The sequence below is a fragment of the Salmo trutta genome, chromosome 7, assembly GCF_901001165.1.
Source record: "Salmo trutta chromosome 7, fSalTru1.1, whole genome shotgun sequence".
NCBI lineage: Eukaryota > Metazoa > Chordata > Actinopteri > Salmoniformes > Salmonidae > Salmo > Salmo trutta.
Genome location: NC_042963.1, coordinates 2,987,244 through 3,003,123, shown reverse-complemented (window position 1 = coordinate 3,003,123; position 15,880 = coordinate 2,987,244). Strand labels below are relative to the sequence as shown.

Genomic DNA, 15,880 nt, shown 5'->3' with positions numbered 1-15,880 from the left:
ACCTTGTTTCCTCATACGCAATCATAAGTAATGTACGATTTATTATTGTGATTTGTGATATAATACAAGAAAGATGCTTACTGTAACTCATGCTCACTTCATGTTTGACTTGTATGAAAGTTGAACAAATAGATGCATTATTGATACATTGAGAAAAGCATGTGAATTCTACATGAAGTATTCAAAGTATTGCCCCTTTGTACTCTAATCTATGGTATCACAGGCTTAGAGAAAGCGCACATTCACAATTGAACTTCGACACACTCAATGACTTATCTGTCAATCAAAGCAAAGACTAAGCAAACATTTTACAGTCACAGTATTCCTTTGTGAAGGCATCAGGCTTCACTCCATGCCATTCCATCCACCAGCTTTAAAAGCATGTCAGTGGAAAATAGCCATTGGAATGAAACACATTGGCTGCGTTTACACATGCAACCAAATTCTGCATTTTTTTCCACTCTGCAGCTTGACGTTTGACGCTTGCTGCAGAATGTTTGTGGGTATAAGTCTCCTCTGTCCTCTGGTCCTTCATAGCCACATCTTCAGCAGCATCTAGACCCACACCATATCGTACCACCGTCCATGAAACATTTTGTTATCCAATCCGATGTCCCAAAAACAATATACAACAGGCCTCATACTCTGGGCTCTACTCTCCAATACTGTTGTTCACTGCTTTTCTGCTGGTTCTTTGGTTTGGCCTTCCATACCCTAACAATAAAACAAATGCAAAGAATGACACAGACGTAGAAGAAACTGTATCAGACCTGACAACACTATTCCTGCATACTTATGGATTCATGAATCAAGCTAAATGAATGTGTTACTTACTTGCAGGCGTAGTAGATTACTACTACCAACACGACTAGAATAAAAAGGACAACGATGACCACAGCAGCGATCAGTCCTGTCTCCCCTGCATCGTGTGCAGTGGTGAACAGCTGGTACTGCTCACAACGACTGCCTTTGTAGTTCTCACTGCAGCTGAGGGAGAAGGAACTGCATTATTCTCAAGAAAGCTGTCACCAGTTGAGAACCAAGAGCCAGGGTAGGTCTGCCTGGTCTGAGCTGAAGTAAAACAAAGGCTAAAACCATGCAGAAGTTCCCAGAACTTCCTTAGCCCATTGCCAAGCAACATTGTACACCTGCTCATGGCTGACAAACTGTTAGAGACATTAGAGAATAGTGATGAGAGAGTAACTTACAGACAAGTAAGCGTATCCATAAAATAAATTTTAAAGCATTTTCCTCCATTCATACAGTAAGAAACCTCTAACTCGTTGCATGGGTCACCATGGTCTACAAAAGAGAGAATAGAAACATTTTAGGTTAACAGACACATAAAAAGAATACAGTTACATCATATGGAAATTCTCAATAGCATTCCTGATCAAATTATTTCGCCAAAGTCTTTTACCTGCCATCATTTGAATGTTTATTTTCCTTGTTTCAATCCTGAAGAATGTGACAGGGTTCTCTAAGATCCCCACCTAAGAATGATGTACAAAGTAACAGCTCATTATTAATCTACATAGACAAAATTATGAATTTACATAGACAACAAGATAATCAGAAAAAAGGCTTCATGTTTTGTACTTTCTTTCTGCACTAAAATAAGGTATAACAGAAGTAAACTGGTTATGCGTCCTTAATCATATCAAGGACTTATCACCGTTGTATGAAAATAATAAAGAGGTTTGTTATTCTCTTACAAATAGTATTGTTATGAATCTGTCCTTACCACCTCAGGAAATCCCAGTTTGTGGTAAGGTTAGTGCAGGTTTCTAAGGTGAATCACAGAGACAGACTGTTGAAAATAACTCTGCCAACTGCTTTTTGTTGGGCCTTCAAAAGCACAAATGTGGGCGTGTTCCTTTGAGCCCAGAAATGTTGTGATAGCTGTTTGTCCACATTGTAAAAGGCATGCTAAATGTAAGGATTCTCTCTATTGATTCTGATTCTTTTTGGTAGGATGCCTGATATAGTAAAATGGGGTCGTTTTCAATGACTGCCTCAGAATACAATATCCCCACTACAGAGTAAGTAAACAAAGGCTTCCTCACTTGTGGAAAAAACGATCATTTTACCAATTTTGACATTTCACTAAGACAATGTGTAGTAGTGGTTTACTTTAAACAGACAATAGGTGTCTGCATTCACTGTAATGATACATTCATGGTTTAGTTCGTCAAAGGCAAGTAATTATCATTGCATCACACAATCTATCCAGGTGGGGTGTGGATCACCTGGTGGATCACTTGTTTTCTGTGTGACTTGGCTTTAAATAGACAATCTGTGGGTTTGGTGAGAGGCAATGGAATGACTGGTATGGTGAGAGGGAATTGGAACAAACAGCACAGGCATAGCTTGAATCGTGGGAACTTTGCTTTGCTCTGGCCATCTTAATGACACTTCTCCTGCCTCAACACTTCCAGCATTCTTGTAAACATTGTTCTGTGGACTTCTTCAAAACAGTTAGCAGTTCAAATCAAATGTATCAGACATATACACGTGTTTAGCAGATGTTATTGTGGGTGTAGCGAAATGCTTGTGTTTCTAGCTCCGACAGTGCAGTAATATCTAACATTTTCACATTTCCCCCAAATACACGACATCTAACTAAGGAATCGATTAAGAATATATATACATGACTACCGTTCCAAATTTTGGGGTCAATTTGAAATGTCCTTGTTTTTAAAAGAAAATCACATTTGTCTATTAAAATAACATCAACTTGATCAGAAATACAGTGTAGACATTGTTAATGTTGTAAATGACATTTGTAGCTGGAAACATCTGATTTTTAATGGAATATCTACATAGGCGTACAGAGGCCCATTATCAGCAAACATCACTCCTGTGTTCCAATGGCACGTTGTGTTAGCTAATCCAAGTTTATCATTTTAAAAGGCTAATTGATCATTATGTATGCTCTCATTGGCTGGCCCTCACTACATATCCGTCGCCAAACCCACTGGCTCCAGGTCATCTATAAGTCTTTGCTAGGTAAAGCCCCGCCTTATCTCAGCTCACTGGTCACCATAGCAACACCCACCCGTAGCACGCGCTCCAGCAGGTATATTGCACTTGTCATCCCCAAAGCCAACACTTCCTTTGGCCGCCTTTCCTTCCAGTTCTCTGCTGCCAATGACTGGAACAAATTGCAAAAATCTCTGAAGCTGGAGTCTTATATCTTCCTCTCTAACTTTAAGCATCAGTTGTCTGAGCAGCTTACCGATCACTGTACCTGTACACAGACAATCTGTAAATAGCCCACCCAACTACCTCATCCCCATATTATTACTTACCCTCTTCCACTTTTGCACTGTACGTTTGTTTATGTGTAACTCTGTGTTGATTGTTTTTGTCGCACTGCTTTGCTTTATCTTGGCCAGGTCGCAGTTGTAAATGAGAACTTGTTCTCAACTGGCCTACCTGGTTAAATAAAAGTGAAATAAAATAAATAAAATAAAAAATTTGAAAACCCTTTTGCAATTATGTTAGCACAGCTGAAAACTGTTGTCCTGATTAAAGAAGCAATAAAACGGGCCTTCTTAGACTAGTTGAGTATCTGGAGCATCAGCATTTGTGGGTTCGATTACAGGCTAAAAATGGCCAGAAACAAAGACCTTTCTTCTGAAACTCGTCAGTCCATTCTTGTTCTGAGAAATTAAGGCTATTCCATGTGAGAAATTGCCAAGAAACTGAAGATCTCGTACAATGCTGTGTACTACTCCCTTCACAGAACAGCGCAAACCAGAATAGAAAGAGGAGTGGGAGGCCCCGTTGCACAACTGAGCAAGAGGACAAATACATTAGAGTGTCTAGTTTGAGAAACAGACGCCTCAGAAGTCCTCAACTGGCAGCTTCATTAAATAGTACCCGCAAAACACCAGTCTCAACGTCAACAGTGAAGAGGTGACTCTGGGATGCTGGCCTTCTAGGCAGAGTTGCAAAGAAAAAGCCATATCTCAGACTGGCCAATAAAAAGAAAAGATTAAGATGGGCAAAAGAACACAGACACTGGACAGAGGAACTCTGCCTAGAAGGCCAGCATCCCGGAGTTGCATCTTTACTGTTGACGTTGACATTTAAACGTGTTAACCCTAGGAAGGCTGCTGGCCCAGACGGCATCTCTAGCCTTGTCCTGAGAGCATGCGCAGACCACCTGGCTGGTGTGTTTACGGACATATTCAATCGCTCCCTATCCCAGTTTGCTGTCCCCACATGCTTCAAGATGGCCACCATTGTTCCTGTACCCAAGAAGGCAAAGGTAACTGAACTAAATGACTATCGCTCCGTAGCACTCACTTCTGTCATCGTGAAGTGCTTTGAGAGACTAGTCAAGGATCATATCACCTCCACCTTACCTGCCACCCTAGACCCACTTCAGTTTGCATACCGCCCCAACAGGTCCACAGACGATGCAATCGCCATCTCACTGCACACTGCCCTAACCCATCTGGACAAGAGAAATACCTATGTAAGAATGCTGTTCATTAACTATAGCTCAGCATTCAACACCACAGTACTATCCATGCTCATCATTAAGCTGGAGGCCCTGTGTCTCATCCCCGCCCTGTGCAATTGGGTCCTGGACTTTCTGACGGGTTGCCCCCAGGTGGTGAAGGTAGGAAACAACATCTCCACCTTGCTGACCCTCAACACTGGCCCCCTCCTGTACTCCCTGTTCACCCCTGACTGCGTGGCAATGCACGACTCCAAATCAATCATCAAGTTTGCAGACAACACAACAGTAGTGGGCTTGATCACCAACAACAACGAGACAGCCTACAGGGAGGAGGTGAGGGCACTCTGAATGTGGTGTCAGGAAAGCAACCTCGCACTCAACATCAACATAACTAAGGAGATGATCGTGGACTTCAGGAAACAGCAGAGGGAGCACCCCCCTATCCACATCGAAGGGACAGTAGTGGAGAAGGTGGAAAGTTTTAAGTTCCTCGGCGTATACATCACAGACAAATTGAAATGGTCCACCCACACAGACAGTGTGGTGAAGAAGGCGTAACAGCGCCTCTTCAACCTCAGGAGGCTGAAGAAATTTGGCTTGTCACCTAAAACCCTGACAAACTTTTACAGATGCACAATTGAGAGCCTGGTACGGCAACTGCACGGCCCTCAGCCGCAAGGCTCTCTAGAGGGTGGTGCGGTCGGCACAACGCATCGCCGGGGTCAAACTACCTGCCCTCCAGGACACCTACAGCACCTGATGTCACAGGACGGCCAAAGAGATAATCAATAACATCAACCACCCGAGCCACTGCCTGTTCACCCTGCTACCATCCAGAAGGCAAGGTCAGTACAGGTGTATCAAAGCTGGGACCGAGAGTCTGAAAGACAGCTTCTATCTCAAGGCCATCAGACTGCTAAACAGCGATCCCTAACTCAGAGAGGCTGCTGCCTACATAGAGACTCACTACTCACTTTAAACAATGCCAATTTAATAATGTTTACATATCTGACATTACTCATCTCATATATCTATATACTGTATCTTATACTATCAATTGCATCTTGCCTATGCCGCTCGGCCATCGCTCATCCATATATTTATGTACATATTCCTATTCCATCCCTTTAGATTTGTGTGTATTAGGTAGTTGTTTGAGGAATTGTTAGATTACTTGTTAGATATTACTGCACTGTCGGAACTAGAAGCACAAGCATTTCGCTACACTCCCATTATCTGCTAAAGATGTGTATGTGACCAATAGAATTTGATTTGATTTGATCAAATAACCCTTTTGCTCTGTTGAAAAACACCATAGGGGAGTGATCATCTTGTCACATAGTGCTGAGAATTGAACTGTCAGGTCAAACACTATAGATTGTAAATTGGGAAATTTGGCTATTCAGAATATTTGGTTATCGTGCAGTTTATAAATCACAAACATTCAATGTTAAAATACACTTGTGTCAAAGATAAATGTCAGGGATAAGTGCTACCACTTGTCATCACACTCACTCATGTTTAAAGGGGAAATCTGCAGTTGCTTCTGAATGAATGATATCTACCCAGAAATGCCTCATGAGCTTAGTTCAACTGTCTTACCCCATCAGAACCCAACATATAACGTTTTTTTAATTACAATGTGTGTTAACAAAGTAAAAGTGGTTCAAACTATAATGTTGATATCATGGATGGTCAGTCAGTCCTTGCATCCATAGCTCTATGAATTTGAGAGGGGTTACATTTCTCCAGCCCGAAACAGGGGTGATGAGAACACTTATTTGTTGTTTCAACTACTGAATGCTGCTTTAAATAGGCCTACTACTTTTTTTAAATACCAGATTGCCTCAATGTCAGTCAAGTATCATCATTTCAGGAACCTATAGCCCCCCATACTAGATCTATGAAAGTTATGTGATTACTTGTTTCTTTACACCATGGTTTAGCCAATTGTGTCATAGACAAAATCCGTTTGATAATTTATCAGAAAAACTTTGAGAATGCAAGCCTCTTAACATCCAGTTAATATTTAGCAAGGTGACTGGAACTGGACGCTGTCCTGCGATCACTGCGATGTTATCGCGAGGAACACAGATGAAGCTCTGAAGAGGTGAAGTGAAGCGAGAGTGTTTTTACATCGACGCTTCGGGGGGGGGGGGTTGAAAAACCTCGTTATGACTGCCATAAAGACGTCAGTTATTTCGGATTTTCATCTCACATTTCATTGTGAGAGATAGTTTGCTGCTTCGCTTCTGTGGATGACGCGGGATCACAATTCAGCACCTGGACAGCTCCTGGTCATTAACCTATTACTGGACACATGGAGTCCCTAGCGTGATCGTAGGGAAACCCTGTGAGCAGGCGAGATTTGGGCACTAAAATGCCCTCCTTCCGAAAGATGACGTTTAACTGAATATGTGGATAGTGGTGGACATTTAAAAGCATCTCCGTGAATGATGATGCTTACAATAAGGATCGGGCTTTTTCGTTGTGCCCTGTATTCTAAGCAGCAGCACGGGTCGTTAGCCAATCCAAATCTGAAGAGGATAGCAGCAGCCTACACACAGCAACCGAGCCTCGCTCACACTGATCATCGGCAAGGGAGACATTACCATCATCATTAGGAGAGCATGAGTCACGACCATACTTTCAACAATGTAGAGCATAAAAGGTAGGTTTATTTGTCAGAATAGCATATTGATAAATCATTTTGATACTTCCCGCCTGTGACTTCTGCTCTTTCATCCATTCCGTCCCCCTTTTCTTTTACTGTCGTCTTAATGACCACCATAATTGTCTTATTCGTAATTTATCGTTGCTGCACTATTGATGGCTTTGCTAAATTATCAGGAAAACATAATGTACTATGTTTAGTATATACTGTGTAGTAGCAAGCTATATATCTGTTGTAACACGTGCTTTGAACCAGAATAATTGTCATTGTAGAAAGCTGTCCAGGGCCTTGTGAAAAAGAATTGAGACATAGTAGCCTTAATCAGTTTAGCAGGGATCAGTGTTGACACGTCTTTAAGGTACAACCATGTGTTTGTTGGGGGGACTTCAAATGTAGGATACATGTTGGGTTCTGACTGAGGAGGTGGATACTGAAATGTAGACAGTAGACTATTGGGAAGTGAAGGGTTTGGACAATATGAAATGGTTGCCTTGCTGTATGGCTTAATTTCCTGGGGAAACCGTTTGAAAATCAAGTAATTATTGTCTGTATGGAGGAATGCAAGAGCTATGTTGGAGATGACATGGATATATGGCAACAGTTCATCTACAGTCTGCTAGAGGGATCTCTTATCTTGATGATGAGTATACAGCAGTGTAAGTATTTACTCAAGTCTTGGAATTGATGGATGTTTTATGCAATATTCTACCTGGTCCCAGAGAGCTTGTCTCAAAGACCTAACTTGTTTGATAGGTTGTCAAGTCCAGCCCTTGACTTATGGCCACATCCATCCATTAGACACTATGATTGACAGGTTTCTTTAAAAAGAAGAAATCCTGCATACAGTATCTCAAATGCTTTCATTTCACTCACTGTCTTTCTGCACAGGTCGAACAACCTTTCCACTGCATAGCCTACACTATTGCCTGTGCTGTGGCCAGATTTTCTATAGGTGCCAGTTGTGTGCAGTCTTTTTTCTTGGGCATTGCAGTGATGCAATATTACACTCTAGTCCTTGAATGACCTGAATTGATTTATCTTGAATGACATCTAATCTGCTGTGCTATACTACATTACTCTGTTCTGCTATAGCTCCGAATACTGACTCCACACCACAACTCGTATGTCTGAAGGTTTTCCCTTTGCCTTTGTTTGTAAGACAGACACTACACTGACTTCATACAACGCTATACAAATTAACCTCTCCTCTCCGCCCCGGCATTTAAATGATTGAAGCTCAGGTTAAACGACCTCTACAGCCCATGCTGCTTACTGATATGTGTTTATATTGCTGCTGACAACTTCATCAGACTTTTGAAAAGTGAGGCACTAGCAAATTGAGCTTCAGTTTACACCTGCAATGTGGGGAATGCAGCTGCCTGTGCAGTAATACCCCTTTTCAAAGACTCGGATGTTTGTGATCCTGTCTGGGTAAAGCCTATGCTCCTGTCTGTTCTTAGCTCATATTTACTCTGTGGAAAGCTGCTGGAATGGACTGTCAATGAACTCTTCAATGTATCTATTTCCTATTGCATAAAGTGTTCTCATCCTTCCTTACTTGTTATGCAAGTGATGTGATGTTTCTGAGCCCCTGGTGCAGAGTTAAATATGTCAGAGGACTCCCATAGCAGAACTATACTGCATGAGAATGTTTATTATCAATTGATTGTTTTCGATCTATTCTGGGAATTCATAAAACATTTAATGAACATGACATTCAAAACAAATGTTAAATAGTTAAAAGTATAATGAACAAGTGTTTATACATGAGATGTGTATACTGCATTGTTGTCAGAATGTGAAGAGTTATGGAGAGACTCTGATTAACTTCCTTGTTTTCTAACCTTTCTCCACAGGTGTGGTGTGAGCCAAGTCTCTATTCTCTGGTTAAATCAAGAGTAACAATCGTGTCGACGTCCATTCACAGAAACAACACAGCAACATGAGCAACCCCCAGTAAGTAAAACACATGACTACTGATATTTATATCTGTTCAACACATCAAAACCTCTCATCCTGTTCTTGTGCATTTTGCTCGTTGTACCCCGACTGCCCGCTATTACTAGCACAGGTTTTGTGATGGGAACCCCAGCATGGTCTGGCCTGATTATGAGAACAGCTCCTGTCTATTTCCTCATACCCTTTCAGCCAAGGACTTTGAGCCTGAGAAGCAGGGAAGCAGCAGGGGAACAGCAGGGTAATAGCAGGGCAGCAGCAGGGGAGCAGCAGGGGAGCAGGCACTCCTGTGCTAGGCATTCCAAGAGAACTACCACCAGTCACCAGACTGCCTCTGCTGCCATCTCTTAGCATGCAGGAGAGATATTCACTTGTCATCTTCTCTTATTAATAATGAGTCGCTATGTGGTCCCCCAGACAGCCTCTGCAGCCTGATGACAGCTCTGGTTATGGCCAAGGAAGGGGAGGGAGATTATTGTGTGGTGGGAGGAAGATGGGGGTGAGGTGGGAGAGAAATGAGGGTGAGGTGGGAGGAAAATGATGGTGAGGTGGGAGAGAAATGAGGGTGAGGTGGGAGAGAAATGAGGGTGAGTTGGAAGGAAAATGATGGTGAGGTGGGAGAGAAATAAGGGTGAGGTGGGAGAGAAATGAGGGTGAGGTGAGAGGGAGATGAAGGTGAGGTGGGAGATGGGGAGGTGGGAGGGAGATGGGGGTGAGGTGGGTGATGAAGGTGAGTTGGGAGGGAGATGGGGGTGAGGTGGGGTTGAATTCAGAATTTGTTCAATCAGCTGCATCTTCTGTTTAAAGCCAGTCCTACAGAGATCTCTGTCTGAGCTCAATGCAGACCTTGAGGTTATCAGGATTGTGTCCAAATGGAACCTGTTTGAAAGAAAACACAGTGGGACAATATATTGCCCAATGGGCGACAAAACAGAATTGTGATGTGTTTTCTGGTTAACAGGAAGGCGTGAATTAATGATGTCGGTCCTCAGCGACACCCTGGTGAAATGACAGATGGGAAATCTTTGTGTGGTGTGATCACGTCTGCAGAGATATTTTCTCCACTGTTCTTTTAATTATAGAATAGTCCTTTAAATCATCTCTCACTCTCTATGATGTATTTCTGCACACACTAAGAGTAACAGGAGACATAATGTAGTGAGTCAGAGATAGAGAAATACACTATATATACAAAAGTATATGGACACCCCTTCAAATTAGTATATTTGTCTATTTCAGCCACATCCGTTGCTGACAGGTGTATAATATTGAGCACACAGCCATGCAATCTCCATAGACAAATATTGACAGTAGAATGGCCTTACTGAGGAGGATGCCAACTTTCAAACATGTCAATTTGTCAAATTTCTGCCCTGCTAGAGCTTCCCCAGTCAACTGTATGTGCTGTTATTGTGAAGAGGAAACATCTAGAAGCAACAATGGCTCAGCCGCGAAGTGGCAGGCCACACAAGCTCACAGAACGGGACTGCCGAGAGCTTGCAACACTCACTACCAAGTTCTCACTGCCTTTGAAAAAAACATCAGCACAAGAACTGTTCGTCGAGAGCTACATGAAATGGGTTTTCATGGCCGAGCAGCTGCACACAAGCCTAAGATCACCATGCTCAATTCAAAGCGTCGGCTGGGGTGGTGTAACACTCCATTGGACTCTGGAGCAGTGGAAACGCGTTCTCTGGAGTGATGAATCACACTTCACCATCTGGCAGTCCAACCAACGAATATGGGGTTGGCGGATGCCAGGAGAATGCTACCTGCCCCAATGCATAGTGCCAACTGTAAAGTTTGGTGGAGGTAGAATAATGGTCTGGGGCTGTTTTTCATGGTTTATGCTAGGCCCCTTAGTTCCAGTAAAGGGAAATCTTAACGCTACAGCATACAATGACATTCTAGACAATTTTGTGCTTCCAACTTTGTGGCAACAGTTTGGGGAAGCCCTTTCCTGTTTCAGCATGACAATGGCCCTGTGCACAAAGCGAGGTCCATACAGAAATGGATCGGTGTGGAAGAACTTGACTGGCCTGCACAGAGCCCTGACCCCATCGAACACCTTTGGGATGAATTGCAGGCCTAATCGCCCAACATCAGTGCCTCACTAATGCTCTTGAGGCTGAATGGAAGCCAGTCCCCGCAGCAATGTTCCAACATCTAGTGGAAATCCTTCCCAGAAGAGTGGAGACTGTTGTAGCAGCAAAGGGGGGACCAACTCCATATTAATGCTCATGATTTTGGAATGAGATGTTCAATGAGCAGGTGTCCACATACTTTTGGTCATGTAGTGTAGTTACTACTCAAGATATAACCCCCCTGTGAGTGAACAGATTTATAATATATTTCACATTCGGTATAGAATTGAACATGTTAAAGTTATGGAAGCTTTTATTTATTCATTTTCTTTTCCAATTATATTCAAAGGCAGTTTTTATATTGATTGACGCAAACCAATGAGGAACATTTACTGACAAAAAGAAGAATGGTCTGTATTGCCTTTCCGAGTGTCATCCAATAATATAATTTTCCGTATTAAATCATATTGAATTAACTAGCTGTAGGCTCTTCTCATTGCAGATGATTCATGCTAGTTTGATGACAAGTACTCTGTAACAGTAGTGGTTGGTGTGTGCTTTATATGTAGTAAGGCTGTTTTCTTTCTCTGGGCCCTATTCAGAGTTATTTGTACATTTTGTTCCATTCAGCACACAAATATAGTACAGTACACACCCTGCGGAGTCATGTGTGTTTAAAACAGGGGAGCTAACATTTACTGTAACTAACTTCTGTGGTCATGTGAGGGACGGTCATAGTGCAGTTAGTCTCTCTGTCATACAATGTCTTGATCCTGTCTCATTACAACAAGATGTGCTAATTAGCAGGTCACCGTTTCCACGTTTAGCTCACAAATTGGATGTTTAAATCTCCTACAGATGATGTTACATGACATTACATAACATTTTGCATGTTTTGCGGGCAGATGTATCCAGCACTTCAAACCGTAGGTCCCATGGGGTATTTACTGAGACAACAAGGCTACTACAACCAACAGCATTAGTCAGAAATACAGCACCAGTGTCAACATTCTGATTTAAAGCCAGTTAATATTGGTTTAATAGCTCAGTGAGTTCCAATCCCTTCGAATCCACACAGATCCTGAAAACATTGTTTTACGAGAACGTTGAGTTACACATTATAGTATTCTTTGCTGTGTATTATCCATTGAATGGTATGTTATAAAGCCTATTGCAGTAAATTAGATTAGTCTATGATCATCAATAATATAATAGCTCACTATTGGCTGTATTTTTTATAGCTTGTTGCTTGACTGCTCTATGTAGCAGCTGGTGCTGGAGGTCTGGCAGATGTTGTTGCAGAGGTTTCTGCTGAGCCTGACATCACATCCACGTACACACACATCTTCTCATCTCTCTATACACACATCTTCTCTGTCTGCTGATAGAGTGGCCCATAGCTGGGATGGTACAGGAGCAGGAGGAATTAGCTGTATCGTATATTAACCCTTATAATGAAAGCAAGCTCTTTGAGAAAGCAAGCTCATTCAATGGCACAAAGTCCTCAGTCTTCTCAAGTTGACGCTCACAGTATTCAGGATGAAGATGGGGAAAGTGCCCCCAACACATGCACACTTTGTAAAGCGAAGACGCGCATATTGATTTTTCATTATCTTACCATTATCTTATTACCTAAAATATCTGATTTTACAAATGTGCCGGTGTATCAACGGCCGTCATCGATGGAGTCAGGGGCGGTGGCTGGAAATGTAGCTTAAGTTGGGCACGTTGGTGCGGCTTTCCTGATGCTATCAGAGCACTGAAGGCTTTCCATTGAGGAACAGCCAACCAGGCTTACATGCTTATTGGGTGAGACAGTGTGACAGAGTCGTAGACAGCGGGCCAGGAACAGTGTGGTGGTAAGCACTCAAAATGACAATGATACGGATGCCCTCTACATAACATGAGGCTTTGCTGAAGCAGCACTTTGTCATTCTATGACAGACATGGATGGCTTTATTTTACAGTGAGAGCACTGGAAATAATGAGAACACTATGAACAAATGGGAGTTCTTTTTTAAAACGTTTCAATTGGGATTGCAGTTTTTATTTACCCTTTGTTACACAAGGTTGTGTTAGTCTGCATTTCTTTAATGCTATCAAATAAATAGCTCTATCTTGTTGAATGTCAGAGTGTGTATTTCTACAGGAAATAGAACAACCTCTACAAAACCACATTTTAATGTGCATGTAATACTGTATTCAGTGCAAGATTTAATTCAGTTGTATATTCTGTTGAGGTCAGCAGTATTTGAGAGGACGAGGATGTTTGTACTTTGAGCACCTCTCCTACAGCAGACTGCAGTCTACTAACCCAACTATCTGTTCCCAAGAAAAATATCCCACAGTTGAAGTCGGAAGTTTACATATACTTAGGTTGGAGTCATTAAAACTCATTTTTCAACCACTCCACAAATGTCTTGTTTACAAAAACTATAGTTTTGGCAAGACAGTTAGGACATCTACTTTGTGCATGACACAAGTCATTTTTCCAACAATTGTTTACAGACAGATTATTTCACTTATAATTCACTGCATCACAATTCCAGTGGGTCAGAAGTTTACATACACTAAATTGACTGTGCCTTTAAACAGCTTGGAAAATTCCAGAAAATGATGTCATGGCTTTAGAAGCTTCTGTTAGGCTAATTGACATAATTTGAGTCAATTGGAGGTGTACCTGTGGATGTATTTCAAGGCCTACCTTCAAACTCAGTGCCTCATGGGAAAATCAAAAGAAATCAGCCAAGACCTCAGAAAATAATTGTAGATCTCCACAAGTCTGGTTCATCCTTGGGAGAAATTTCCAAATGCCTGAAGGTACCACGTTCATCTGTACAAACAATAGTACGCAAGTATAAACATCATGGGACCACGCAGCCGTCATACCGCTCAGGATGTTCTGTCTCCTAGAGATGAACATACTTTGGTGCGAAAAGTGCAAATCAATCCCAGAACAACAGCAAAGGACCTTGTGAAGATGCTGGAGGAAACAGGTACAAAAGTATCTATATCCACAGTAAAACGAGTCCTATATCGACATAAGCTGAAAGGCCGCTCAGCAAGAAAGAAGCCAGTGCTCCAAAACCGCCATAAATAAGCCAGACTACGGTTTGCAATTGCACATGGGGACGAAGATCATACTTTTTGGAGAAATGTCCTCTGGTCTGATGAAACAAAAATAGAACTGTTTGGCCATAATGACCATTGTTATGTTTGGAGGAAAAAGGGGGAGGCTTGCAAGCTGAAGAACACCATCCCAACTGTGAAGCACGGTCGTGGCAGCATCATGTTGTGGGGGTGCTTTGTTGCAGGAGGGACTGGTGCACTTCACAAAATAGATGGCCACATGAGGAAGGAAAATTATGTGGATATATTGAAGTAACATCTCAAGACATCAGTCAGGAAGTTAAAGCTTGGTCGTAAATGGGTCTTCCAAATGGACAATGACCCCAAGCATACTTCCAAAGTTATGGCTTAAGGACAACAAGGTAAAGGTATTGGAGTGGCCATCACAAAGCCCTGACCTCAATCCTATAGAAAATTTGTGGGCAGAACTGAAAAAAAGTGTGCGAGCAAGGTGGCCAACACACCTGACTCAGTTACACCAGCTCTGTCAGGAGGAACGAGCCTAAATTCACCCAACTTATTGTGGAACTTATTCTGGAAGGTTACCCGAAACATTTGACCCAAATTAAACATTTTAAAGGCAATGCTCCCAAATACTAATTGAGTGTATGTAAAATTCCCCACTGGGGATGTGATGAAAGAAAAAAAAGCTGAAATAAATCATTCTCTCTACCATTATTCCGACATTTCACATTCTTAAAATAAAGAGGTTATCCTAACTGACCTAAGACAGGGAATTTTTACTAGGATTAAATGTCAGGAATTGTGAAAAACTGAGTTTAAATGCATTTGGCTAAGGTGTATGTAAACTTCCGACTTCAACTGTGTATGGAGGACAAGAAATTGAGAGTACTATTTTTTCTCCTAATAGTTTAGAGTACTTAATCTTGTCTTTGGTGTGCTATCTTGTAATATACTTGGATTGTACAAAACATTAGGAACACCTTCCTAACATTGAGTTGCACCCCCTTTTGCCCTCAGAACAGCCTCAATTAGTTGGGGTATGGACTCTACATGTTGTCGAAAGCGTTCCACTGGGATGCTGGCCCATGTTGACTCCAATGCTTCCCAGAGTTGTGTCAAATTGGCTGGATGTCCTTTTGGTGGTGGACCATTCTTGATACACATGGGAAACTGTTGAGTGTGAAAAACCCAGTAGAATTGCAGTTCTTGACACACTCAAACTGGTGCGCCTGGCACCTACTACCATACCCCGTTCAAAGGCACTTAAATCATTTGTCTTGCCCATTTAGCCACTGAATGGCACACATACAGTACACAATCAATGTCTCAATTGTCTCAAGGCTTAAAAATCATTCTTTAACCTGTCTCCTCCCTTTTATCTACACTGATTGAAGTGTATTGAACAGGTGAGATCAAAAAAGGATGATAGCTTTCACCTGGAGTCACCTGCTCAGTCTAATGTTTTGTACACTCAGTGTATGTCCTTTTACATATGTTATCAACATTATCAGGCCAGGCCTTTCATGGTTATACTGTAAGTCAGTATAGTATATGAGGCCGTTCATGGTTATACTATAAGTCAGTATAGTATATGAGGCC

General features: G+C 42.0%; 2 protein-coding genes across 5 annotated transcripts in view; one reads left to right on the top strand and one right to left on the bottom strand.

The window, feature by feature from the left end:
• Positions 1 to 6: 6 nt before the first annotated feature.
• LOC115196755 (pro-neuregulin-4, membrane-bound isoform) lies at positions 7 to 1,835 on the bottom strand. Of its 3 annotated transcripts, none has more exons than XM_029757635.1 (5): positions 1,745 to 1,835; positions 1,421 to 1,493; positions 1,209 to 1,302; positions 835 to 987; positions 7 to 714 (listed from the first exon to the last, which is right to left on the bottom strand). In XM_029757635.1, exons 2-5 carry the CDS (start codon positions 1,428 to 1,430, stop codon positions 639 to 641), a joined length of 333 nt encoding a protein of 110 aa, XP_029613495.1. In that variant the 5' UTR covers positions 1,431 to 1,493; positions 1,745 to 1,835; the 3' UTR covers positions 7 to 638. The 3 variants fall into 3 exon arrangements, with proteins under 3 accessions (XP_029613495.1, XP_029613496.1, XP_029613497.1); XM_029757636.1 differs by having other exon boundaries at positions 1,716 to 1,829; XM_029757637.1 differs by having other exon boundaries at positions 1,748 to 1,818.
• A 4,664-nt stretch (positions 1,836 to 6,499) lies between these two features.
• LOC115196752 (transmembrane protein 266-like) overlaps positions 6,500 to 15,880 on the top strand; it is a 50,404-nt gene continuing 41,023 nt past the window's right edge. Inside the window, exons 1-3 of one of the 2 annotated variants that reach the window (XM_029757630.1) lie at positions 6,500 to 7,145; positions 7,705 to 7,804; positions 9,005 to 9,104. In XM_029757630.1, the coding sequence (XP_029613490.1) occupies positions 9,091 to 9,104 (14 nt within the window). In that variant the 5' untranslated portion in view covers positions 6,500 to 7,145; positions 7,705 to 7,804; positions 9,005 to 9,090. The remainder of the gene's footprint in view (positions 7,146 to 7,704; positions 7,805 to 9,004; positions 9,105 to 15,880) is intronic. The other variant, XM_029757629.1, reaches the window with a different exon arrangement.

Bases quoted from the DNA above. Each gene is read 5' to 3' on its own strand.
- LOC115196755 (XM_029757635.1), bottom strand. The intron at 988-1,208 runs GTAAGTTACTCT...CTTCTCCCTCAG, and splicing joins ATGGATACGCTTACTTGTCT to CTGCAGTGAGAACTACAAAG. The intron at 715-834 runs GTAAGTAACACA...TTTTATTGTTAG, and splicing joins GTAATCTACTACGCCTGCAA to GGTATGGAAGGCCAAACCAA.